Source organism: Xiphias gladius, chromosome 6 (genome assembly GCF_016859285.1).
Source record: "Xiphias gladius isolate SHS-SW01 ecotype Sanya breed wild chromosome 6, ASM1685928v1, whole genome shotgun sequence".
Classification (NCBI taxonomy): Eukaryota; Metazoa; Chordata; class Actinopteri; order Istiophoriformes; family Xiphiidae; genus Xiphias; species Xiphias gladius.
This window is the reverse complement of record NC_053405.1, coordinates 21,752,777-21,779,843: the sequence shown is the minus strand read 5'-3', so window position 1 is coordinate 21,779,843 and position 27,067 is coordinate 21,752,777. Positions and strand designations below refer to the sequence as shown.

The 27,067-nt window shown below is 41.6% G+C and overlaps 1 protein-coding gene across 1 annotated transcript; it reads left to right on the top strand.

Annotated features, from left to right (window-relative positions):
* Positions 1-711: 711 nt before the first annotated feature.
* LOC120790936 (importin-13-like) lies at positions 712-26,834 on the top strand. Its single transcript, XM_040128944.1, has 23 exons — positions 712-824; positions 1,265-1,351; positions 6,845-6,970; positions 7,074-7,430; positions 7,999-8,252; positions 12,389-12,529; positions 13,112-13,253; positions 13,694-13,860; positions 14,142-14,262; positions 14,599-14,746; positions 15,576-15,757; positions 16,048-16,074; positions 16,299-16,433; positions 18,150-18,302; positions 18,760-18,840; positions 18,955-19,092; positions 19,846-19,942; positions 21,948-22,000; positions 23,588-23,654; positions 23,824-23,882; positions 23,990-24,079; positions 24,238-24,419; positions 24,560-26,834. The coding sequence occupies exons 2-23, from the start codon at positions 1,283-1,285 to the stop codon at positions 24,654-24,656; spliced, it is 2,886 nt and encodes a 961-aa protein (XP_039984878.1). The 5' UTR covers positions 712-824; positions 1,265-1,282; the 3' UTR covers positions 24,657-26,834.
* Positions 26,835-27,067: the final 233 nt, after the last annotated feature.

Genomic DNA, 27,067 nt, shown 5'->3' with positions numbered 1-27,067 from the left:
TCTCCTTTCCACATTTCATGCAGTTCAGGAGAACCCCCAAATGTAAAACAAATTCTTAAAATCCACAAAACATTAATTAATTTTCAGTTAATTTTGATGTACATGAGTCAAATAGGAACTAATGCTACTACTTAGCATTTAATCTGATGTTAGTACCGTTTTCATACCATGTATACACGGGAAGAGGTGTGAATATATATTTTTGTTCTCCATATATTCGCTGTGTATGTGGAAAAAATGAAAAGAATTTGAAAAAAAATATATGGACGTGTAATTACTGAGAAAATGAAAAAAAAACATTTTAATGTATTGTGAAATACAAGCTATTGTATGAGTCCATCCATATATAAAAACATGATTTTTACAAAAATCATGATTATATATGAATGTTCATATAGGCTACGTGTACTTTAAAAAACTTGTTGTCGCAGGTACAAGTACTTTTGGTTGCAAAATACACAAAGCGAAGCTGAAACACAAGATAGCAGTTGTTTAATCTAAAAATATGTGATGACAAACTGTGTAGTAGCTGCGCCGACAGTTACGAAGACTACTAATACATTACTAACTAATAATACAGTAAAACAGACGATTTTTCTGTTAATTTTCAGCTTTTGCATAAACTCCGCCATTGAATATTTTGGGAACTTTAGAAATTGCTGTTTCATTTACCGTGTTATTGGGTGGTCCTTGACCACTTACGCTGTGATTACGCTGTTTCCCACAGCGCCTGAATGTAGCAAAAAAGCTCCCGGTGACGGAGAAGAGGCAGAAAAGCGGCAGGGAGCTGCCAGCATCGTCTCATAACGTCGCAGGACAGAAAGGTGTGAAAATACTGGTCATTTAGACAGCCTAGACATAATACAGGGAGAAAGCACTGTTTTGATAATGCTGTCACACTGTGAAAACGTATAATATACCTATCTAGCTTGGTTTTATTTGCTACCAGAGTAGCGTGGAGTTATATGCATTGCTACGTTAGCTAGTGTAGCGTTAGCATAGTGGTGCTAGCCGTTGCTATAGAATTTTTCTATAGTGGAGGATAGCGTCAGCTAGCCTGCCCCTCAGTTAAACAAGCTAATGTTAGCTTACCGGTTAGCTTCTCGTGTGATCCTTAAAACCTAAATTTATGAGTTCTTTCAGCTGATTTATAGATCCCGATTGCTATTGTGGACGTATTATGGAAAAGACACTGTCTAGAAAGGGGATTTTAACGTTGGCTGTTTGTTCCTGAATGTGTTGCTCCTCTTTGATCATTTGACAGCTCCGTGTCAGCGGAGATATGGAGACGCCGGGGAGGATAGCAGCTACACCGGACGCCCTGGACTTTACGGTGGAAAACGTAGAGAAGGTGAGTTTTTGGACCAGTAAGTCATTGTCAGCAGCCTGTTGGCTTATACAGCACCGGGGGGTTTGTGAACTAAATAATCCGTCATGTTTCAAATTAAAACAGCTTGAGAAACAAAGCGTAAGAGTTTTATTTGCTTTGTAGCCACATAATGTATCAGTTTTTACTGATTTCGTTTTGAGAGATAATGTGTCTGTACTTGCATGCAGAGATTCAGCTCATCTGTCCTTATTAGATGTATTATCATGTCTTCAAATTAGTCTCTAGTGCCGATGTTCAGAAAGAAAAAGCAGATGAGAGCAAAATAACAGGTTGTAGCCCGCCAGTTTGTTGCCATCTCTGTCATTGTGAAATGCTTGTCTGGGTCTTTTTTCTGTGTTGGATTGGCTCTCTCTCTCTCTCTCTCTGTCTGTCTGTCTGTCTGTCTGTCTCTCTCTCTCTCTCTCTCTCTCTGCATGTGTGTTTGTGTGTGTGTGTGTGTGTGTGTGTGTGTGTGTGTGTGTGTGTGTGTGTGTGTGTGTGCGTGCTTACTTGGCAGTGCTGATTGTGGCTGCCAGGTTGCTGTGATGAATCTCTCTGCTGGGTGGCCACAGACTCAGACGAGAGCGGATGGGTGGGGAGACAATGGGGAGGATGGAGAGAGAGAGGGAGAGAGAGAGAGAGGCTCTTCTGTGGAGGAGCAGAGTTGATGCGATGAGATGGATTGGGGGATGAAGGAAAGGAGGGAGGGGAGGGACAGGGTTGATGTCTGTGACAGTGCCAGTAAAGAAAGAGGAGGGGGTGGGAGGAGGCTGGTGATGCGACAGATATGATTAGAGGCAGGTTTGAGGGAGAGACGCACATTCCTGTAGGGGAAATGGCTTGGCATGATACTGTGGTTTCTGGTTTCATAAAAAGAGGAAGATTGACAAACAGTGAGCAAGGTCCAGTCTCCCTTTGGACAATCCCTGTTTTCATTTGGTCATGTTTCATTTCCACAGGTGGAGAGAGTGGTGTCTTTGAAAATTTATTGTTATATAATTTGCTGGAGGTAAAGAAAAAACAGAATATTTCCTCTAATTTTGATCACATTAACTAAAGTTGAAGAAAACGCTAGTACATATTGTATGCGTACCTAAGTAAATGTATAATTAATGTAACTGTCAGGGTCATTAATAATTTGTTATGATGTCTTAGGTTATTTTTTAGTAAAAGTAACTGAAACCCAAGCTCATAAATTGCATGGAATATTTCAATACATCGTCCGTTTTTCTTTTTTCTTTTTTTTTTTTTTTTTTTTGGTTTTTCCGGCACGCAAGTGTCTCATCTACAATGGAAGTGAACCATTGCTTGCCAAAATACCCCAAGCGAGCAAAAATAGTGCATGTTATTCATCAAAAAAATAATGTGAACCACATGTCAGATACACATTCAATATTCAGTGATTTATATGAAATCTGAAACAGGAGGTGGTTGCTGTGGTTAAATGTCAGTGTAGTAGTTGTTCAGAAAACAATGTTTAGGCACAAGTGATGTCATTGCAGTGTACATTACTTTCAAACTGGTCCACCCTTCCTCTTTTAGGGATCCTGGGAAACAGTACGAGTAAGGCAGTTATCACATTTTACTCTTTTTTTTTTTTTTTTTTTTGCACTTGCATTTCAAAACTGATAAATTGTTTTTCTAAGGCTAAGCTATATTTAGAAAGCACTGTTTGGGTGAGATGATTTTTTTTCTTTTCTAGATAATTTGGCTAGGATGACATATTTGTACTTAACTGGTAATGGAATCAGCACGATGCTGTCCATTCAGTGGAATAAGAGGCAGACAAAAGGTTTCTTTAGAATCAGTGCGTGCACTTAAAAGCATCATATTAGTATTTGCATCAGACCACCTACTTAATGACTTTAGAAGAATCTGAGATGTTGCTTTTACCAGTAATTTTAGTATCCTCTCTGTAAAACAGTCACAGCAGCAAGTAACTGGAAAAGCTCACACCTCCAGCAGACATGTCGTAATGTTCACCTTAGGACATCAATAGACAGAGAAATTGTGCCTCTCCTAAGATGATGAGAGTAACTGCAGTTGCTTAAAGAGTGAAATTAAAAAATGACCAGCTGGGCAGAATTGTTACTATTGTACAGTGGGCTGTGGTGGAGATGATGGTTCCTGGCCCAGTATTTGTATGAGTCAAATAAAAAGGCCTTTGTTCAGTCTTGGGTCTGTGAAACAAAGTACAACATTGTCAGTAACTTTGTGTGTATAATGAATGCGTTCGTATACTGCCTCAAATTTCCGTTTGACTATAATTATCTTCATAATCACTATCCACCAAGCAAGTGGATTTTAGAGTAAATTCAGAGCTCTACAGACTTGAACAGTGTGCAAGTCAGGCTTTTTTCATTTTGCATTTCTCCTCCCTATATAATAACTACTATACCAGTCAGCATCTTGCTCAAGGGCACTTGGTCAGGGAGGGCTGTCTGTTACCATGATTATCTGTAATCATTCGGTCGCCCCACTACCCACAGAGGATGCTTCCCATAGGAGGCCTTCGAGGCCCCTTCAGTAGTCCTCAGCTCCTAGACTCTCGGGTTGTGATGCAACTCTTCCATTTGGAAACTGTCCTCAAATAAAGTTAGGATCAGATGTATGTGAATTTTTTTTTCTAATTAAATAGTTTTATTGAATTTAAAAGCAGAGGAGATGAACCAGCGTGCCAGCTTATATATTACAGAACATAGCAGGGCAGACAAATGTGACACTAAGAAATACTGCGTGGTGTATTGAGTAGTTTTGTGGTTGCATGAGAGGCAATTTCAGAAGGAAAAGAGGGTTCATCATGAGTATTACCATCCACTTATTGACAGAAATGTATATAGGCTCAGTGTGGAACCCTGTAGGTGATCACTCTTCTGAATTATGTGGTGGAAAAGGAAACGGTTCATGTTACTGATATTTGCATATTAGTACAAGGGTATATTTGCTTTTCATATGCTGAGATTTTATGACTATTGGCAACATGGTATTCTTAATTTCTGAATTGGCCGTGTGCTGTCAACAACCGCCTGCGCACACACTCACACAAACTATTCTTCTTTGATCCTTCATTAATCATCGTTCCTCTGCATGTCTTCTATTCTCAGTTATAGCACAGTGTTATGATGGGTCAGTGGTGTGATGGTGCCTTCTGCATCACCAGCACTGCCCTCCCATCACTACAATGACTTTGAACGTGACACTCTAGTGGACAGATGGCTCTAAAACACAGTGAAGCTGTGGCAGAGAGGTGTTTTTACCTCATGTGTGTGAACAGCGTGCAAAGACGTGTCCAAAGGGAATGGGTGTGTGTGTGTTTGTGTGTGTGTGTGTGTGTGTGTGTGTGTGTGTGTGTGTGTGTGTGTGTGTGTGTGTGTGTGCGTGTGCGTGTGGGTGCGTGTGTGCGTGTGGGAGCGTGCGTGTGTGTGTGCGTGTTTTGGCACGTGCGTTAATGCTTCATAAGCATGGGGAAAGAGATTTCTATGATGTTTACTAAAACATAGAAAGGCTGCCCCTTTTCAAACCCATCTACTTCCATCTACCATCTAGGACCCACACTGTAGTTATCCTCCTGGCCTTGGTAGTGAGCAAACAAATCTGTGGTTATACATGAGAGCAGATGGTGAATCTGTCTAACTGAGCCATGTTTTTCACTTGCATCCCTCTTCCCTTCCTCATCCTATTGCAAAAGGACAGGAGAGGAGGCTAATGACCTTTGACAGTGACTGCCAAGAGCACGCCATCCTCAGGTGAAGCCGTGTGGTTCAGGCAGGTTGCCACCATCTGGAGATAAAGTTAGTTAATTCAGCTGCATTAGTTACCTCACCTGCAAAAAACACTGCTATTTCTAGGGGTGCACATGCTTTTTGCTTGTTTTAAGAACAAATTAATAATGGACAATTACAGTTAGTAAAGATAACTGCTGCACGCTGGCATGATTTCTAGGAGGAAACAGGCAGTGGTTCTTTGTAAGAAGATTAAAGCAGCAAAATGAACAGACTGTTTTGTGTCTTTTTCTTTGATAATAACCAAGGAAGGAGAGACAGGCTCAGACACAGCTATGATGCTGATTGTGATTGGATGAGGAGAGGTCTGCGATCACATAGTGGACTGTGGTAATGAGCCGCTCCTGCTTTGAACTCCGATATCACAGCCTCATTTACAGAAAGGCCGAGTGGAGCTGACTAACAAAATCCATCCTAATGTTAATGCTTTGGAAAGACCTTGCCAAATCACAACACATTAACACATTCATATTTCATCAGTTTTGTCAAGAAGCTCTGTCTCTGTTAACCTGTTCAGGGTTAAATAAAAAACTCAAAACCTAAATGTGGCAAAGGTCGATGTTATTGGGGTAGAGAGACTTGCCAGCTTAAAAAAAGTTAAAGCCACATGCATACTGTACCAACAGTACCTGCTGCACATACTGTACCTGCACCTATAGCTCCCTCTCACACATATATGTACAATGCCACCCGACTCTCTGTGAACAATTAGCTCATTAACGCCCAGCCAGCCAAGTTCAGAGTCTTGTACAGTAAGTTGAGACATAGATAATATGCATTGCAGGCTGCTGCTTCCAGTAGGTATTGACACTGGGTTGATGATCTTCTCTATAGCTGCAACTGCAAGATCATACGTCTGTGACCCATCATGGTTTCTTTACAGTATTACAGTCCTCCCTTGTTTGACAGCCTAAACCTCTGTAATAAGGGAATGGGGAAATAATGTAGATTTTAGAAGAAGACTGAGATTGAGATAGATAGAGGGAGAGAGTGGCTGGTGGTGGAGGAATGGTTGTGAGCAGTCTTCAGGGGTAAAAGACAAGGATCAGAAGCCCAGAGAATAGATTTTTTTTTCCTGTGTTGCTTGTCAGACACTTAGTGCCGGCTGCCGGTGGTTTTAGTGCAGTGAGCATGTACATATATATGTGTGTTTGTGTGAGACAAAGAGAATAAACAGTCATTTTTGTAAAGTAGTGCCTAAACCTCTCTTCTGGCACTGCCAGGATTAAAGGTGTCTGTTTAATTAATGCTCCTGTTTTCCTACTTTTATTTCCCTCTCTTACACTCATTCTTTATCTACTTTCCTCTTAGGCTTTCTCCTTCTTGTTCTCCTTGCACTCAAGTACTTATATTCACAGCTGTACTTCAGAGAGTGCTGTTTTCAGGTCAATGCTTTCTCCGTTCTTTCAGATTTTCGCTGTATCTTCTATGTGTCTGTCTTTGCCCGCTTGCGATTGAGAAAAAGATGCTATTTTCTCAAGGTGCCTAGCTCTTTCCACCAAACAAGGGCTCAAGGGACTGTGTTTGTCTTCTCACAGCTGATCTGCTTTCTCTGACACACACGATTGTGAATGTTTGGAGTGTAGTTGCTCACATGAACTTTGTTCATACAAAGTTGTTCAACCATCCACAAATGGTATGGATTCTTTTGATTTTTCTGAGTTTTATTCTTTTCTTTCTCCTTTTGTCTTAGGCCCTCCACCAGTTGTACTATGATCCCAATATAGAAAACAAAAATCTGGCCCAGAAATGGCTAATGCAGGCTCAGGTCTCACCTCAGGCCTGGCAGTTTTGCTGGGCCCTGCTGAGCCCAGATAAGGTACAGTGTATACACACACACACACACACACACTCACATGGACAAACACATACACTGAAAAAGAGTTTGGCGTCATTTGCAATGATTTTATCATCTCTCACAGGTGCCAGAGATCCAGTACTTCGGCGCCAGTGCGCTTCACACCAAGATCTCTCGCTATTGGTCAGACATCCCCACGGACCAGTATGAGTCTCTGAAGACCCAGCTGTTCTCCCAGATTGCCTGCTTCTCCTCCGGCTCCAAGATGGTGCTCACCCGGCTTTGTGTGGCCCTGGCCTCTCTGGCGCTCAACACAATGCCTGAGGCCTGGCCAGGCGCGGTGGCAGAGATGGTGCGGGTGTTCCAGGAGGAGGGGGGAGGGGTCGATGGGCGAGCACGCTGTCTGGCATTGCTGGAGCTGCTCACCGTCCTGCCAGAAGAGTTCCAGACCAGCCGCCTGCCACAGTACCGCAAGGGACAGGTATTTCTGCAGGCACTACCTTCTCCCAGTTTTGCGGGTGGTGATGTCCACCTGTGCAGTATTAACAGGTTTTCTTTTGGATTCACTTGTTCATTAGTAGGTATCAAACTTCAATACTTTTTGAGAATTGATTGAATTGTGTCTTTATTACCAAGTATTAAAAAGGATCAAGTGCCAGAAGCTGGCAGTGAATACATTGTCACATTTATAGTCTAGTTAAGATAGTCTTTAGATATTTCCTGATATATGCTTAAAATCATAATTTTATTAATTTTAGACTATTTTATGTCAGCAAACGTGCTTTTTTTTAAACGTGATATTCTGAAGGTTTTGGCTAGTTTTGTAAATTTACCAAAACAAGGGGTTTGTAGATAAAAACAGTTTGTATATTCCAAAAAGCAACGTTTTAATAAGTCATCATATTAGTGTCAGTAAAAAAAACAAAAAACAAACAAACTTTATCTTAATGCCAACATTGTAGAAAAAGTAGATCCACTCAACAATTTGGGGGACATACAACGTGAGCGATAAACTAGCAGTCTAACACTTGTTATCATCCTCCCTCTAGGTTCGGGGTGCTTTGGGCCGGGAGTGGGGGTCAGTGTGTCCCTTACTGCAGCAACTGCTGCGACGGACGGACAGCCCCGGGGCAGTGAAAGCACGCGTGCTTCGCTGCCTGTCATCCTGGGTGCTTCTGGATGTGCCCCTCAGCGAGAGCGAAGGCCTGGTGCACGACTGCTTCAGTGCCCTGCCTGACCCAGAGCTCTTCGACACAGCGGTAGAGGCAATAGTCAACGCCATCTCACAACCGGACTCCCAACGGTGCGTACAAATGTGTGCCAGTCGGTACTCATACTGGCATGCCAACCTGAGAAAAACGCAGGAGAAAGAACCACGATACTATAGCATGAAAGCTTGTCATGGTAATGACTGTAGAAATTACATCTGAGCAAAAATGGAGGTAGAGGAGGAGAGTCAGAGGGATAAGACAGGACAAAAAAGATGCATTACCCAACAGCAGGAAACCGACAGGGTGGGCACTGGAAGGGTGCAGGAAGGGATGGAGGGAAGGAAGGAGGGATTGATACAGGGCAAGTTGACAGCCAGGGGAAGGAGAGCGGCATTTCTCGGTTGGCTGGCGTTGCTATGGTTACAGAGCTGGGGAGAGATGTCATCATGCCCTGGCTGATTCAAACATGGCAGGCACCCCTTACCCCTCCCCTAGAGAGAGAGGAGGAGAGGGAGAGGGAGAGAGAAGCAAAAGAGAAGAAAGGGTGCTAAGGGCAGGAGAAGGTGTGAAAACTGTGCAAGATTAAAATACTTCATCCTCCATACCTCTGCACTGCTTCACAGACAGGGGGTTCGTGTCTGTGAAGTTGCTGCTGACAAGTCAGTTTAAACACACTGGCATTATGCCAAGCTGATGGTGGGAAGACGATTAATGGCGGTCAAGTTAAGAGTAGAACATCCTCTACTAGGATAGGCTATGTTAGTTAGACATGGGGTTGTTCTGATTTCTTTTCTAAATCTCAGTTCTGTGGACAATTGTCCACTTGTTTTCAATACCAATTTCTCTCCCTTTATTCTCTTTTTTTGTGTGTCACAACTGAACACACCCCAGTATAATGTGCATGTTTGTCAGATCCTCCCAAAAGTCCTCACTCTCATTAGTGACATCTCTTGAGACATATGTGGCCTCTGTTTTTGTCAGTGCATTGTGTTTCTTTTGTCTGCATCTGAGCTAGAAGGAAAACAAATTCATCTGTTAGAACACCAGGTATAAGGTTTTATTCTCGATCCTCTCTAGGAAGTCATAGCCCACCGTGTTTCCATCTGTAGATTCTGCTTTGTTTATTTTATCTATTCTATCTTTTCTGCCTCTGTTTCTTTGGGCTCTTTCTTTCCCCTTTCTCTTCCCTCACAATCAGTACTAAGCCCTCTTCCTTGTGTCTTGTTCTCTCCCTCTGTTTAAACACATTACAGTCAACTCATTTGGGGGGATGCTATTGGTCGAGCTGCATCCTGTTGCCAGGCAACCCATTTCCCCTGTCTCGGAGTGTTGCAGTAATTGCAGAGGGGATCAGAGGTGGGGGAGGGAGGAGGTGAAGGGAATAAAGGAGGAGCCAGGAAGGAGGGAGAAAGTGTATAACAGAAGGGCAGGGAGCAAAAGAGGAGAGGACGGACAACTATGAGGTAGAGAAGAGGAGGCTGCAGCAGCCAGTGTCAGAGGAACCACCAGATTGTCATCTCATATGAGGGAAATGGGGAAACACATACAAATCCATTCTGCCCTTTTAATCACATCGCATACACACCAAGTCCTCTTTTCTTGAGCTAAGAGTGCATGACCTGCATCTGCAAAGCACCTTGTTAAAAATGAATGATCTTCTGAGTGCATGAGTGCAGTCTGCCATTCACATGAACACACACACACACACACACACACACACACACACACACACACACACACACACACACACACACACACACACACACACAGTCACTCACTCTGAGTTAAGTGCAGTCGGCCCCTGCGCTGCTCTCTCAGAGTTACTCAGACAGCCGAGCACACAGGACGTAGGCCAGGACACACACACAGGTATGGGCTTATTAGATGGAGGCCACATTCATACACATCACATCTCAGCAGGGTGGAGCTCTCTCCACAGAGAGCTGAAACAGCGTGGGCTGCTGAGTAGGGGACTTGGCTTGATAACACAGAACCATAGACCCAGCTTCTCGGCTCATAAGAGGGCCTGAGGGAAATTAGAATAATAAATGCTTCACAGGACCACGGTAAGAGATGCATTTAACCTGCAGAGCAGAGGATGCATATTGCGTCATTTTTGCTGGCCGCTTTTTTTGTTTGGCTATTGCTGTACTATAAGGGATTACATTAATGCTGAAACAAGTTGATTAATCAAGGGACAGAAATTTATTTAACAGGTTTGATTATTTGAATAATTTTTAAAGTTATTTTCTAAGAAAAAATGCTAAACCTTTTGTGATTCCAGCTTCTCCAATGTGAGGATTTGCTGCTCTTCATTGTAAATTGTATAGCTTTTGGGTTTCAGCCTTTTTGGTTGGACAAAATAAGCTATTTGAAAGGTGTTCTACTGGATTCAGATCTGGTGACTGTGGAGGCCACCTAAGTACACTGAACTCATGATCATGAAACCAGTTTGAGAGGACTTTTGCTTTGAGACATGGGGCATTTTCATACTGGAAGAAGCCATTAGAAGATGGTAAACTGTGGCCATAAAGGGATGCACATGGTCAGCAACAATACTCAGACAGGCTGTTGCATTCAAACCATGACTGATTGGTATCAAGGGGCCAAGAAAAAATTCCTACACCATTACACCACCACCACCACCAGCCTAGACTGTTGACACGTGGCAGGTTGGGTCGTGCATGCTGTTGACGGCATATTCTGACCCTACCATCTGCGTGCCTCAGCAGAAATTCAGATTCATCAGACCACGCTACGTTTTTCCAGTCTTCAACTGTCCAGTTTTGGCGAGCCTTTGTCTGCAGCCTCAGATTTCTGTTCATGGCTGACAGGAGTGGAACCTGATGTTGTCTTCTACTATTGTAGCCCATCTGCCTCAAGGTTTGATGTGATGTGCATTCTGAGATACTTTCCTACTCACCACAGTTGTAAAGAAGGGTTATCTGAGTTACCGTGTACTTTCTGCCAGCTCCAACCAGTCTGGTCATTCTCCTCTAACCTCTGTTATCTACAAGGTGTTTCCGTCCACAGAACTGCCACTCGATGGATGTTTGTTTTTTGTTTTTGTGTTGTTTTTTTTCACCATTCTGAGTAAAACTCTAGAGACTGTTGTGTGTGAAAATCCCAGGAGATTAGCAGTTTCAGAGATACGCAAACCAGCCCCTCCTGCCACAGTCAATGTCACTGAGATCGCATTTTTTACCCATTTAATGTGAAACGTGAACTCAAGCTCCTGACCTGTATCTGCATGCTTTGATGCATTGCACTGCTGCCACATGATTGGCTGATTGGATAATTGTATGGATAGGCAAGTGCACAGTTGTTCCTATTAAAGTGATCGTTGAGTGTCCATCCTCAGAGAAAAAACGTGAGCTACGGTAGTTTTTCAGGCTGAATTCAGTTTTTTTTTTTCTTTTTCTTTTTCGTTTTTTTTTTAATATTGTTAAAGTCACACAACCTAGCTGTGTCATTGATGAATATTTATTGACCTGCACCCACATCCTTATGACGCTCTCATGAAAGATGAAGCACCACCTCCATACCACAAAACCCCCCTGGGACTTAAACACAGGTAATATGGTTTATATTTACAGCATTCCCACATGCACATAATCTCCTCAGTGAAATTCAGGCGCACATACACACACGCCCTTCATCTCCAAATGTCACCCCTTCACTTGCTGTCATTAAGTATGACAGGAGGATGTTGTCTGATGTTGTCACATGAGCAGATCTAAGCCCGTGTTGAAGGGTGTATACTCATGTGCCTGTGAGTTTGTGTGTATGTATGTTTATCAGCACATGCGTTTGTTTTAGTTGGAGTTAGGGAATTATAGATTGCTGAAACAGCAGGAGGAAGACAGAATAATAACTGACAGCAGCAGAACTCTGAGCAAGCGCTTTGAATAGATTTTTCTGGTTCCCTGGTAGATGTGTGGGTTTTTAGGGGTGGGTGTGTTGGATCAGAGGTTGGACTGACTTGGACTGAGATTTGATTTGAAATGAACACTTGTCTTGAGAAGGAGCAATAAATACATCAGCCTAGCTGTGAGCGATGTGAGTCAGTTTTATATTCACCAGGCGAGGTTCACTGGCTGTGCATGTGATGTTCTTCTCCCTTGTACAGCACTGTGTCTGGTTTTAACTCAATTTCTGTAAATGAACTAGGCTCTTAACTATCAATTCTCGTGTCTTTTTGTCTATTTTTTGTGTCCATGGGTTGTAGATATGTGAACACTTTACTGAAACTGGTTCCTCAAGTGCTGGCCCTCCAGGAGCAGCTCAGAGAAGCTGTTCAGAATGGAGACATGGAGACCTGCCACGGTATCTGCCGGATCGCTGTCACACTAGGAGAGAACCACTCCAGGTGTGTGTGTGTGTGTGTGTGTGTGTGTGTGTGTGTGTGTGTGTGTGTGTGTGTGTGTGTGTGTGTGTGTGTGTGTGTGTGTGTGTGTGTGTGTGTGTGTGTGTGTGTGTGTGTGTGTTTGTATGTTTGTATGTTTGTATGTTTGTATGTTTGTATGTTTGTATGTTTGTTTTTGTAGGCCTGCATCAGTGTAAAAAAAAAATTGATATTACACTTATCTTGGCCAGAATGATTTCCATACACAACTCGATAATTATTCAGTCTTGGGAGGAATTCAGACATCCTCTAATTTAATCATATTGAAAGCAACAAATATAAAATGTGTTTTAGCAAGTCCAATAACAAAACACAAATCTTGTCCAGTTTTAAAACTACTCTCAATGAATGGTCCATCATATGAGAGAAGAACTATTCTGCCAGTGTCTGAGTGCAGTCTCTACTTCTGCCATGTCTCCTTTTCATGTGGTGTTGTGCCTAATGAGCGAGTGACACAGTTGGTACTCAGGTGATAGTTTACCTCAGTACCAACTGCATTGTACGGCTGTTTTCTCTCCCTTTCCCTTCCCTTACCTCTTTCTCTAGGACTCTGTTGGAGCAGGTGGATCACTGGCAAAGCTTCTTGGCTTTAGTCAACATGATCATGTTTTGTACAGGCATCCCTGGCCACTACCCGGTCAATGAGACCACCAGCTCCCTCACACTCACCTTCTGGTACACGCTACAAGTAAGGATGTTAAAATCCGATCTCATTATTTACTCTAACTCAATATTAAAGTAATGTTAAGTAAGGTGGTAACATTAACTCTCTACACATCCTGATTGTATAAATGTGCTACTTGTGGGGGTCTGGCCTTTGTCTGCGATTTTCAAATAATAAAATAGACAACTTGTCTGAAAACATTTGCTTTTTGTCGTCTGTGTTATCTAACATAATCAATTTTCTCGTTTATGTGAGCTGGCACTGTAAAGTTAGAGATGTTAGATGATTGTGTTGTTGTTTTCTAATAAAAACTGAAATTTACTTAAATGTTTCTTAATAGTCTTTGTGTGGGAAGCACTGTGCAAGCCAGAGCAGATGCTTTTGGTCTATAAAATGCATAAATAATTTTATGTTCCAGACCCAAGACTAATTCTTCTTGTCCTCGCTTATTCCTTCCTCCTCAGGATGAAATCATGTCTTTTGAGTCAGATAAGCAGGCAGTGTATCTGCAGGTCTACAGGCCAGTGTATTTCCAGCTGGTGGATGTTCTGCTACACAAAGCCCAGTTCCCGTCCGATCAGGAGTATGCATCCTGGTCGTCAGATGAGAAAGAGCAGTTCAGGATCTACAGGTGTGTCTATTTTTGTTAGTGTGCATTTGTATACATGACCCTGTCTTCTACATGGCTATTTCTGCTGCACACTTGTGCAAGTGCTTCAGTGACAGCCTGAGTGTTTTCAGAAAATACTTGCTGACAGGATGATTCGTAAGCAAATGAGTGGGTTTTTCTCTAATAGACTCTCACTGACTGTCAGCTGAGAGGGTAGAACCTGTCTGGCAAATAGAGTAACAAATAAGGTTTCAACAGCTTGCGCCCCTAAAATGTCTGTTTTTTTCATGTTTGTCCTTCAGGGTGGATATCTCAGACACTCTCATGTATGTGTATGAGATGCTGGGAGCAGAGCTGCTGAGTAACCTATATGATAAACTAGGGAGACTGTTGACTAATGCAGAGCAGCCCACATCATGGCAGGTGGGTAAGACATACATACACAGATGAGCAAAGAGATATTTGGAACTAGTTTCTGTTTTTTTAATAGTGTTGCACAGAAGCCAATACTAAAAATGTGTTGCACAAGATGTCTTAAACCAGTTTTTGAAGAACAGTATGTTGATTTTAATTTTCACATTATTATAATTAAATCAAAATACACCTCGAGTTAACCTAAAGAAAAGTTGAAAAAAGTTGAAATGTATATTTACAGGACTTAAACTATTTGAAACATTGTTCATATTATATTTTGGGTTATTTGCTTTTTTATTGTCATCACGTGCTCACAAATACACTGACTGCGTTCCCCTCCCCCAGCACACAGAAGCTTTGCTGTATGGCTTCCAATCCATAGCAGAGACAATAGATGTGAATTACTCTGATGTTATCCCAGGCCTGATAGGACTCATCCCCAGAATCAACATCAACAACGTCCAGTTAGCGGACACAGTGATGTTCACAATAGGTAAGACAAATACAGGCTGTATCATAAGAGTTTAAAGAAATTAAGCATAATTTAAATGTGCAGAAAAGACAATGTTTTTAGTCTAGTAACACAGCGGTCCCCAACCCCCGGGCTGCGGACCGGTACCGGTCCGTGGGTTGTTTGGTACCGGGCCACACAGAAAGACTAAATAACTTACATTATTTCCGTTTCATTCATTATCCGAGTCTGAACAATCTTTTATTTTGAAAAATGACAATCTAAATGATAATTGAAAATTCTCTCCGTTACATCCGTCTGTTCTTCACTCACTCTTGACGCATGTCAAGATGCTTGTCTCGGTCACGTGACGGAACGCTAATATTAAACCCACAAGCTAGCAAAATGAGTGAAAAACAGACGTCGTTGGAAAGTTTCTTTACAAAGGGGAAAAGGCCCAGTAAGGAGACAGAAGAAGATTTAGCATTATGTTGCGTTATGTTGAGTTATATTTTTCATGTACTTTATATTTGTTTTGTGGCATATCTTATTTTGAAGGCATGTTCAAGTGTTACCATAGCGACCAGAGAGGATGTTACTCTTGTTATGTTGTTGGCGCATGTCAGGAGGACGCTGCTAATCAAGTTACATACGAGTACACAGTGGATTCACATTTATTATTATATTTATAAAATACCGCATGTTTTGTGTTGGTCGTATCATTTTATTTTGTTGTATTTATCCGCCACAGCTTGAAGGCCGGTCCGTGAAAACAATGCTTATAATAAACCGGTCCGTGGTACAAAAAAGGTTGGGGACCCCTGTAGCAACACACAAATGGTTTCTCATTCAGTATCTGTTCTCCCACTAGGTGCTCTGGCTGAATGGTTGGCAGACCACCCAGTGATGCTCAGCAGTGTCTTGCCCTTGGTGCTACAGGCTTTAGGGAACCCAGACCTCTCTGTTTCCTCTGTCTCTACACTGAAGAAAATTTGTAGGGAATGCAAATATGACCTGCCACCCTACGCAACCAACATAGTAGCTGTCTCTCAGGTATTGTGTACACATGTCTACCTTTTTTTTTTAAATATGCTATTACTTTTTCTAACCAGTTGATCAAGTAGAAGAGCCAAAATTAATCAATTTTAAGAGCTTTTTCTCCTTACTTTTAACATCTATGGTGTTGCAGAGTTTTGTAATCTGCCTGCTTTCCAGATATAACATTTACTTGTTGAAATCACTTCAGCTGTATTGTTTTGGAGTTACTTTTCCTTGCTTATTGGAGAAGGTTCTGTTGTACTTTCAAAATAATAGAACCATCTCTCTGACTCTTTTCTCTCAAGGAGGTGCTTATAAAGCAAATCCACAAGGTCAGTGTTTGTCCTCTCACATTCACTCTCTCTTTCTGTTTTGGCACTCAGTTCAGAAGTGGAATTTAAATAAGAAATGCTGTGAAAGAATGATGTAACTTGTTTGCAGCCTTTAGTCTGAGGATGAAATGTGTTTGTGCTGTCTCTACGGTATAAAACTCATGAATGACTATAAGCTCTCATGCTTGAATTGAACCTAAATCTGTGATCGTCTCTTCCTGCAGACAAGTCAGTGCATGTGGCTGATGCAAGCTCTGGGCTTCCTGCTCTCTGCTCTCCCTGTGGAAGACATCTTAAGAAACCTTCACTCTCTCATCACCCCTTACATTCAGCAACTGGAGAAGCTAGCGGATGAGACAGTGCGTACAATAACCAACGTGTAACAGTACACACACACACACTCAACACAGAGCAGCACAGTTGGACTCTGGCCAATAAGAACAGGCCCTTGTATCTGTGTGGTGTCACTGCAGTGGAACATTTCTCTGTGGGACCAGATTGGATTTGACCCTGCACCATGGGCTAGTGACTCACATGGAAGTAGCAAAGACACACTTTCTGTCTCTCATGCAGACACACACACACACACACACACACACACACACACACACACACCACAGCGAGACAAATACGGAGTTCAGAAAATGAAAAACTGCCTATGCACACACACTTACAGTAGGTTGCATGCACACAGTCATGCGAAAGAAAATTCCTTACCCTGTTTAAATGTCAGGTCTAATGGAGCCTGGATTTTATGACTGTCACGCTGGATAGTACAAATATGGAGCTGAGGTTATCTAAAAATACACAGTTTGATATCTACTGGATGTGGAACGAAGTAGAATTTCTCCTTATCTCTTGTTCTACAGTCAGTAAAGACCTTTGGTGCGGTGAATAGAGATGTCAGCTTAGATGAAGCTTTTCATTTCTCTCTGTGTCTGTCTCTGTCCCTGTCTCACCCCTTACTGTCCACAAACACACACACAGAGTCACACACTGTCTCATCCATCCTTTCTGACTTCCTCCCTCTCTTATTGTTTTCTGTCTAGCTTTTTGATGTATCGGCATTACATCAGACTAAGAAATCAGGTGCTGTGTCTGGAGGCAGACAAATAGTGGCACCTAGTGGGGAGACCTTCAGGTTATGTTACATCAGGGGTGAATGACCATGATGTCTGGCAGGGCTAACCGCAAAAGCTGATGGAGTCACTCTGATGAGGATGTCAAACATATACCTCTCACATACTGTTGGTGTTGTAGGAAGACTGCTGGGTAGTAAAAGCGCCAACATTGTGAAGGAGGTAGATGTTGAATAAGAGATGAGAGATGTAGCTGTAAGAGGGTGTGGCAGCCACATCTTTGTCCTCTTCGTAGTCTTTTGGCTCTGTTACATCACCATGGAGACAGAGAAATGATTAAGTACTACTAGTGAAACCGTACTTAATGATTTTGTGCGTGCGTGCGTGCATGCACCGATGTCAGTGAGAAAACTGATAAGAAAACGAGCCATTACTTTCTCTCTGTCACACTGCTGAAATACCTACCCACTGACTTGTGGTTTATGGTTTTTAACTAGAACTGAAATTAATTATTATTTATCGACCAATTATTTTGTTGATTAATTATTATTAATTTTTACTCTATTTATCCTATGAATAATAATGACAAATGCCCTAAATTATGCCTTAAAATTGATTACTTTGCCTACAGAATAATCAAAAGTATTGAATGTCACTGGCTAAAAGGATTAAATAATTTATTACCAAAACTATGATTGATTAATGTTCACCTTATTGCACCACATTTCACATTTTCTTTTAGTTGATGTAAACATTCCAACCAACATTTTCAAAAGTGCTTATCCTGCTCAGGAGTAAAAATTTGTAACATGTCTAGCTTTCAAGATTTGTCTTCTTGAATATTTTAGTAGTTATTTTTCAAGGCAGACACTAATGCAGTAAATGAACCATATGGACAGTGGGGATAGGTTGTATATCAGCATACTAACAGTGGGCTTGTGTTTTATGCTAGCTAGCTGAAATAATTTATTTATCTTTTTTTTTTTTTTCTTTCAGCCAAATCCTTCCAATAAGTTGGCAATCATCCACATATTGGGGTTGCTGTCCAACCTGTTCACTACACTCGACATCAGCAAGCAGGATGACGAGTCAGCGGACGGCTCAGCACCGCCTATCAAAACAGCCCCACCCCCACCCGGACCAAACCCGGTCAGTCACCGTATACCCTTGTCATTCTCATCAACAAGGTTGGGCAATTTGACCAGTACACTGACTATAAGCAATAAGCTGAAGAAGAGATACTAGCCAGTAAAAACATACAATATATTCAATTTCAAGGCTTTGTAATGTAGTGCACTGCAGTTTGGTAGTTGGGAAATACAGTAGGGCATATGGTGCTCGCAGCCATATGAGATCTGTTCCTCTCGACCCCAGCCCCCGCTGCCTCCTGCTGCTGACTACATCGGCTATCGCTGGTTAAAGTGGTGAGGGTGGCCAACAGGAAAATTGTGTGCTGTCACTCAACCATAGTCATTAATTCTGCTTATAGGCATGCACCCATGTGTACATGCTGATGTCTAATGCTACTTCTTGTTTATTATATTGCTTTCTGTTCATTTTTTTTTTTTTTTTTTTAAGTTTAATGAAGTTTGTCTGTGTGTGTAAGGTGGTGGTGGTTTTGCAGCAAGTGTTTGCTCTCATACAGACGGTACTCAGCAAGTGGCTCAATGACTCGCAAGTTGTAGAGGTTAGTCGTCAATATGTCCGCCCACATACTGTCAAACTTTTGTAGAACTTGGTCCACAAATAATACAGAGATATGGTGACATTTCAGTTAAGCTGATCTCATGTTGATCCTCAGGCGGTGTGTGCTATCTTTGAGAAGTCGGTGAAGACTCTGCTCCATGAGTTTGCTCCCATGGTCTCTCAGCTAAGTGAGATGCTTGGGCAGATGTACAGTACAATTCCACAGGCCTCAGCCCTCGACCTCACACGACAGGTACACACTCATCCATGTGCATACACACACACAAAAACAAACATTAGTATTCTTTCTTTAATACTATGTGGTTACATGCACAGAGATTTTAGAGCTTTTTAAGAAAATGGCTGTGTATGAACTAATGAGCTACGCACCAATGAGTCCAAGGTTAATTAGGATACAGTGTAAGTTTTTAAAACTTCACCCACAGTTAGAGTTTGTGTTCATGACTAGATTCTCAAGTAGCGTTTGTTTTGCTAAATATTGCTAGAAATTTTCTTTAAATTTCAAGTTTCTTTTTACTTGTATCATAACATTTACAAATAAAACTGACTTAGATGTTTTTTCAACCCAGTTAATATTAACTTAACTAACTTGCTAATTGCAATTTCTTTATCAAACTCAAGTAGTAACAGATAATAAATTGCAAGTTTACGTTATCTAATTACATTATGGATTCTTCATTCCTCAGGTTAAAAATTCAGACACATTTGCACCGTAAGAAGAAAACTGTGCTCTTATGATAGAGCTTGTTTACTCACTGCACCAGGCTGCGCTAATAAAACATACTAGTATTGGTTCAGAAATATGGCCAAGAGTAGGGCAGAAGTCTGAATATTAACCAGCTGTAGGTAAACACAGGTTTTATAATCATCAGGTCACTGCAGTTCATGTGAAGACATTCTCTGATTACCTGGTGCAGCCTGTAATAACCTGGTTTCTTGTGTGCAAGTACACATAAGTGTCTAATTTGAACTCCTGCTGTTTCAGATGGTGCATATCTTTGCCAGTGAGACTGAGCACTTCCCACCCATCAAGGCTCTGTTTGAGCTGGTTACCTCGGTAACATTGTCCATCTTCCAGCAAGGTAGGGGGTTCAGCAGGGGCGGGACTGTGAATACTGTGAACTGTTTCTGTTCAAATCAGTGGTAGCACTTTGAATGCTTCTGATCATATTTGATTTCCCAGGTTCCAAAATCACAACTTAGTGTAGCAGGGGAAAAGAGGGACACTGTAAACAAGTTCGTAATAGTTAAAGAAAACAAATGTGTATAATATTTTATGTATGTGGTGACATATTATGGTGACATACATATGTTGCTAAATTTCTAGACAATAAAGCAGTTCAGCCTGGAGGCCACAAATAGGAAAATAACAAAAGGTTAGAAATCACTAGACTGCAGTCACAGTCGACCTTTAAACATTTGCTCTCATTACTCATTAATGTAAGTGGAAACACAAGGTGGTCTGTCTGCTTGATGTGTTGAGAGGACAAAGTCTCAAATGATGATTCTATCAATGCAGACTGCTGTTGTCACTGATCATTGATTAAATCATTTTAAGCCCATTATGGTTTGCTTTAAACTTACACAAATAACATGTTGCAATGTTTTCTATATTTATCAGCCTAGTCTTTGCTTATTCCATTTTTTAAATTCATTTATTTAGTTTTTACGTTTATGAAGTTGTGGCTGAATTTACTGTTTCAGTGTTTGGGTTGCATGAAAATGACTTTCATCCTCATGTGCGTGACCCCAGGGCCAGACTAATGTTCTGATTTTCACTCAACATGAGATGGACATCAAGGGGATATATAATCAATTCACTACACTTGGCTTAGATTACTTGTATCAGGACTGTCTGCTGCTTACCCCCACCCCCTCCTCCCCTTTGTGTTGTCCCTTTTTTCCTCTCTTCTTTTCCTGTTTTGACTGGTTAAGTAATGGCTGCCTGTCCTCCTGCCTCTAAACTCTTTCTTTTCTGAGCAGGTGCCCTTCAGTACACAGTATCAGTACAGGATACAGTCACAGCACAGAGACCTCTAGCTTATTCAGTTGGCTGACACATAACATAGCAGGGCGTGCCAGCTCAATACGGCTGCAGCCACTGCTGTGCTACAATTAGAGTTGAGCTCCTCATCACAGCCCTCTGAATAAGCCCTGTATTCTCTCGAGGAGTTGTGTGTGGACGAGGGCTGGAGGGGGGTATTGAGCAGGAAACTTGTTTGGAGTCTGGGAACAGCTAAAGCTGGGCGCTCACTACAGACATTTGTTCTGTTTTGTTACACGTTTTTGATGTTGGAGTCCCTCCAACATCAATCTTAAGCCTTCGGAGTAAACCATGTTTGAAAGTCAGGAATCTCGATGTGGATTCTTCAGTCAAGAAGCTTCTACAGGAATTGTGTGTTTAATTGTGCATCATTTGTAATCTGCCACATTTTAAAAAGTCTTGTAGTCTGTGTCCAGCATAAGGGAGGTAGTGATATCAGAACCTATCCTGATCTTTGAGCGTGATTCATACTGATGGCTATGGGTTCACCTTTGCAGCAAAGGGGATCTGATTGACCAGTTCTGAATGAATCTTTGATGATCACCTCTCTCCCTGAGGCACTTATTCAAATATCAGAGGAAATGTGTTCCTTGTTGTTTGATCACAGTGATGCCAGCAGTGTCTCATGGGAGGGAGGTGAAAGGAGATTCATTCAGGTTTGGTGCCCCTTTTCCTCCAAACTGTAACAGTAACAGAGGTGCCTCCTGGGTTCCCACTCCAAACCCACTTTTGTTTCTTTAGGTTTGTTCTTTTTCTCTCGTTACTTCTTTATTTTTTTCTCTCCAAACAGACCCATGTCTTTGTCTTCTGCCTGTTTTTTGTTTTTGGTTGGTCTGTTCTTCCAAGACTCTGCCAAAGCTTCATATGCCCCCACCTCCTCCCCCTTCTACCCCTTTGTTCCTTATTCACCTGTGAATTATTTCAATGAAATATTTTTGAGTTCTCTTTTATTTCCACATGACTGTTGAATCTATTCAGTTGCTGTTTGTATATTATTCTTATTCTCTTATGATTTCTTAAGTTTCATCTTTATTATATTTTAGGACCCAGGGATCATCCTGATATTGTTGATTCATTTATGCAACTCCAAGCTCAGGTGTGTTTTTGGTTTCTTATTTCATTCACTTTGGGTTTCTCTCTCTCTTTCTCTCCTTTTCTAGTTTCTCCCTGTTTTTCTGTCCTCTTCTCCTTCTCTATATCTCTTTCTGTTCTTTGTTACTGGGCCCTAAGGTGTCCCATCACATAGGCGAGGCAGTGGAATGAAACGTGAGGGGAATGTTTGAAAAGGAGACGTCTGTCTCTCCTCAAACGCTTTTGGTTCTAAAAGTCACCTTGCCACAGAAACTTAGTACTAACCACATGCAGGGTTTTTATTTTAGCTAGAGAAACCACCTTAATCTTTTTCTGATGAGCTCAATAAAGTATACAAAGCATTGATTAGACACAAAACTAGTGTCCTGATAATCATGCAAATTCTAAGTTATTTTTATATCAATATTTAATAATACTGTGTAGACATGCTGTCACAGTTGGGTGTAAATGTGGTATTTTCTCTGTAGCTTTTTTTAAATCAGATGACAGTGCATTTTTGACAGCTACTAGGTTTTGGAAAGGTTTAATAAACTTAAGATGTCAAGAAATTGTCATAACTCACAGAGGACCGTGTAATCCCTCAATAAATGATCATATTGATTTCTTACACCACTCTACATGCTGCTTATAAAATGGAGAAATGAGACATTTATGAATATAAGCATATTATGCTTGAAAATCCAGAATTTTAAGCCCTTCATTTTGACTATATCTTTTTTCCTGTAAAGTCAACATCAGGGCATATTTGCTCCCTGGAAAAAACATCAACACACTCAGAGCTTTAGATGAAATATTTTAGTTGATGCAGCGCTCTTGGGAAGTTGATGTAACGGCGTCTGTATGAGCAATGAGTGTTGTGGTCCCAGGTGACTGGTTAGTATCTGAGCCCAGTCCTCCTCTGAAGTCATTCCAGCCTAGAGCCAATCAAAGCCCAAATGAATTAATATTCAACTAATATTAATCAGTTCAGACTAATTGGCTGATGGCTCTTATGTTTTATATTTTTGTCTTCCGTCTTCATTCTTCTTCCTTTGTTTTCTATCTTTGGATAGATCTGACCTTCATCTCTCTCCCTTTCCCTCTCTCCCTCTCTCCTCTCCTCCATCCTGAATGAGTTCATTATTACGAGATGAGTTGTATTTCTCTTTATCTGCACATGTTAATTACTTACACACTTCTGTTGCATATTCAATCCAGTCAACCAAAAACAAGGAAAAGTAATGTTTCAAGTAAGATTGATTTCGAGAAACAAAGCCAAAACCATCATTGCCTTTAGTTTGACTTAAGTTTCCAATGATTTCAAAGTTTGATTTTTTGCAATTTGTTTGTTATACCTGCTGAGTTCTGCATTGGAGGATTTCTGTATGAGTTTGGATATAGTTTTTCCTAAACAGACGGAGAGAGTACTATAGCCTGGTAGGCAGATCTGGTCTCAGTCCTGTGTTGCAGTCAGATCCGGCTACCAGGCTGAGGGGGTATTGTTGATAGCAGTATTTTGAAGGAGCTTATGCAGTGGAATGTGGTGGAGCAGTACCGATTGGGTCGGGCCGACAGAAATGTACTCTGTTTAATGCCTTTATCTGCTTCTTAGGCCCTCAAACGGAAGCCCGATTTGTTCTTGTCTGAGAGTCTTGACGTGAAAGCAGTGTTCCACTGTGGTAAGTTTGCACATCGTTTACACAGAGACACACCCGCACACATTGTACTGGGTGTTTTACTACGGTTCCTGCGAAATATGTGCCTGTCAGTACGAAGTACAAACTATAAATGTTTGACACCATTCTTCAGTAGTGTATTTATGTTTCTATATCCCCCTCCCACTCCTAGGAGTTCTGTCACTCAAATTTCCTGAAGCTCCAACAGTCAAGTCAACGTGCTTGTTCTTTGTGAGTGCACACACACACAACTGAAAACCTTGCAATCATAATTGATCAAGCCATCATTTTGAACATAAATGAGTCATTTGTTTTTTTTCTTTGTGTATCTGCCTTAGACTGAACTGTTACCCCACTGCTCAGATGTGCCTCCATTGGCCAGGGTGGTGCAGGAGGATGGCAAACTGTTGGTACAGGCCGTGTTGGAGGTGAGGAGCACCACATTACACCTTTACACATCACACCACTGAAAAGTTTCATCATTTCACTATTACTGCAGTTTGCTGTGTTATCACACTCCAAACCTTTCTTCCTCTCTTATTGTAATTAAGTCCCTCATGTAAAAAGCCTCCTCTGCTCTTTCCAGGGCATCGGGGGCGGGGCATCTCGGAGCCTGATGGACCAGTTTGCAGAAGTGCTTTTCTGTCTGAACAAGCACTGCTTTTCTCTGCTCGCTGTGTGGTTGAAAGAGGCACTGCAGCCCCCAGGGTTCCCATCGTCACGGGTCACAGCTGAACAGAAAGACAACTTTTCACAGCAGATACTCAGGTACGCTCCCGGACATTTGATGACAAGCTTATTAGCTAATGAGTACATCCAGTTGGTCAACCATATGATTTTTCACATATACTTTATAATGGCATATATTTTTCCACTCTTCTTTGCCTCCCTCCTCCTTTCTCATGCAGAGAACGAGTGAACAAGAGAAGGGTGAAGGACATAGTTAAGGAGTTCACACTACTGTGCAGAGGGCTTCATGGTACAGAGTACGCCGCTGAATACTGAAACTCTACCCTTGAACTCTCACCTTACCGTGACCTCTGCCCTCAGTGCAAACCAGCTGGATGCCACAACAACACAGTTCTCACCAACCCTGTCAGTGAAGATATCATGAAATGATTGTAATGATTACCCGCCCCGCCGCAGGACAAGACATGGAACCATTCCAGCAAATCGGATCTGCCATCGGATTAATGGACAAACATTAAATCCCCATTGGCTTTAGGGAGGCCATCCTCTCTGCTCCGATTTTCTTTTTGTGATCTAAAATTGATTGTTACTCCTCTCCCCTCTTATTTAAAGGTCTTTTCTCTGGAAGAGCTTCGAGCAGCACTCCCAGCATGCTGCCTTACACCTCCTTCTATCTCTGTCTTGTTCTGCCTTTCTAGATCTTCCTGTGGTTCCTAGGTTGTTTCCTGGTGATTAGCATCCATATGAAATGGTAGTGGTATCGTAAGTAGCTACTTGACATTATTTTTCAAAATAAATCAAATTAAGTATATAAATGTATATGTACACATATAGAAAGATGGTGGGCGTCAGTCCTGCTGCTGCTAATGGGAAGAGAGGAGGACCAGTGTCAGGAGGGGATTCTGCAGGAAAAATGACATTAATACAATAATATTTACTCCCACTCATGCCCCCCGAGAGATCTGTATTGCCAAATTATCATGATATGTTTTTGTGAATTTGTCCTTTTTTTCGATTAGTTAGATATGCCTTTTTGGGAGGTATGAGTGGAGAAAGAAAGCGGAAGAACACAAAACTTGGACTAAAAACAGTCTGCTGTCTTGCCCAGCCCTCTGTGTATAAGGCTGTACCTCGTGTGCTACAGTCACACCCAGTCATACTGCAGTCTCCTCAGGTTGTAGACAGTGGTTTTTATCCAGTGGTCCCTTAGGTAAAGCAGGACTGCCTAGAGTGATGGCTGGAGGAGGGAAAAGAATTATAGTAGCTGGCAGTGAGAAAGAGGCACAGGATGGAGACTGGGAGGGGAACAGAGTGTTTAGAGGGAGTAATAATCCTGACGTTGGACTGCTTAGTCACTGTAATCGTGCAAAAATATTAATCAAGTTGTGAATATTAACAGTTGTTTCTGAACACTTCTGTGTATTTGAGTGTATGCGTGTGTTTAAACCGGTATGTATGAGAGGTTGTGTGTGCACAGATGTAACTTTTTCCACTTGTTCAGTGCACTTATATTGGACCTACAGTACACATCCATAACTTCCTCCTATCTTTTAAACAAAGAACCCATTAATTTCTTCACACCACAGTCAGTCAGACTACTCTCTTCTTAAAGGCTGACCAGGTCCATCCAGTATTTCACCTCCACTGCTCATCGGCACACAACCCACACCCATCCATTAAACCTCCTCATCATCTGGATAATCACCAGACTCAACCATCTATCTGTTATTGATACCAACTACTGCTCTTTACAAAATGCTTGTGAACAAGCGACACAAAATCCTTTCATTCATTTGGGTCACTGCCTTGGAGATGACCAAGAAGGATTAGAGTTCAGTAACAAAATGAGAGTTAGTCAGCGTTTGCAACAAGAATTAGCACTGGCATTCTGTGCTCATCCTTTATGCCAGAGACATTATTGGTGAAGTGATGTGACACCTGTAAAATACACTGTCTTGTGAATCAGCAGGACCAGTTGACATCTAATAACACTCAGCATTGAAATGTACTCTGTGGTCTCTGATAAAACTTTATCTCAGTCTAATCCTTCTGTCTTATCCGAGGTGCCTGCAGACATGTAGCATGTATGTGTTTTGTGGGGGGTTTGGGGGAGGGGACAAACATATCTAGTGTGTAAGACACTGCATAGAGACATGATTTAGGCTGAGACTGGAGGCAAGAATCAGCTCTAGAGAGTGAGCTGTCTTGCTTCCAGTTGTGATTTGAACTGTGAACGACTGGACTTTCAACACTGACTGTCTGTATCTTGGTCTCACTTAAGGTGAGAAATAAAAAAATGTTTGTCACAGTTTAACGAGAGTGGTAGGTGGAGGAGGGGAGGGAGGTATGAAATGTACATTGTTTTTTTTGTACCTTGGCTTTAATTTATTAAATATATCTAAGACTGCAGCTCCTGACTCTTCTGTGTGTGGGAGTAGTTTCGTTCTGTTCTTGTTCTTTGTTAATCAGTTTAGCAGGTCAATCATGTTTTCTGCAAATTTTATGAAATAGAGCAGAGACTAGTCAAGACTTTTTTTTCCGACAGGAAACTTCCTGGCAAATTATCAGTAAATTTTACAAACTCGTAAAATTGTTATTAATAGTTGTTAATAACAATTTTATTTCACAACATTAAGGTCTAAATGCTGTGTCAAAGTTTTTTGAAGTTCTGGTAGACAAAACCTTTATTGATTGTAGTTAGTTTAGAAACATTGTTTTCCCCAAAC

Excerpts from the sequence above, each read along its gene's own strand:
- LOC120790936 (XM_040128944.1), top strand. The coding sequence starts at position 1,283 with ATGGAGACGCCGGGGAGGATAGCAGCTACACCGGACGCCCTGGACTTT. Across the intron at positions 14,263-14,598 it reads AGCAGCCCACATCATGGCAG|CACACAGAAGCTTTGCTGTA; the intron begins GTGGGTAAGACA and ends CCCCTCCCCCAG. Across the intron at positions 23,655-23,823 it reads GAAAGCAGTGTTCCACTGTG|GAGTTCTGTCACTCAAATTT; the intron begins GTAAGTTTGCAC and ends TCCCACTCCTAG.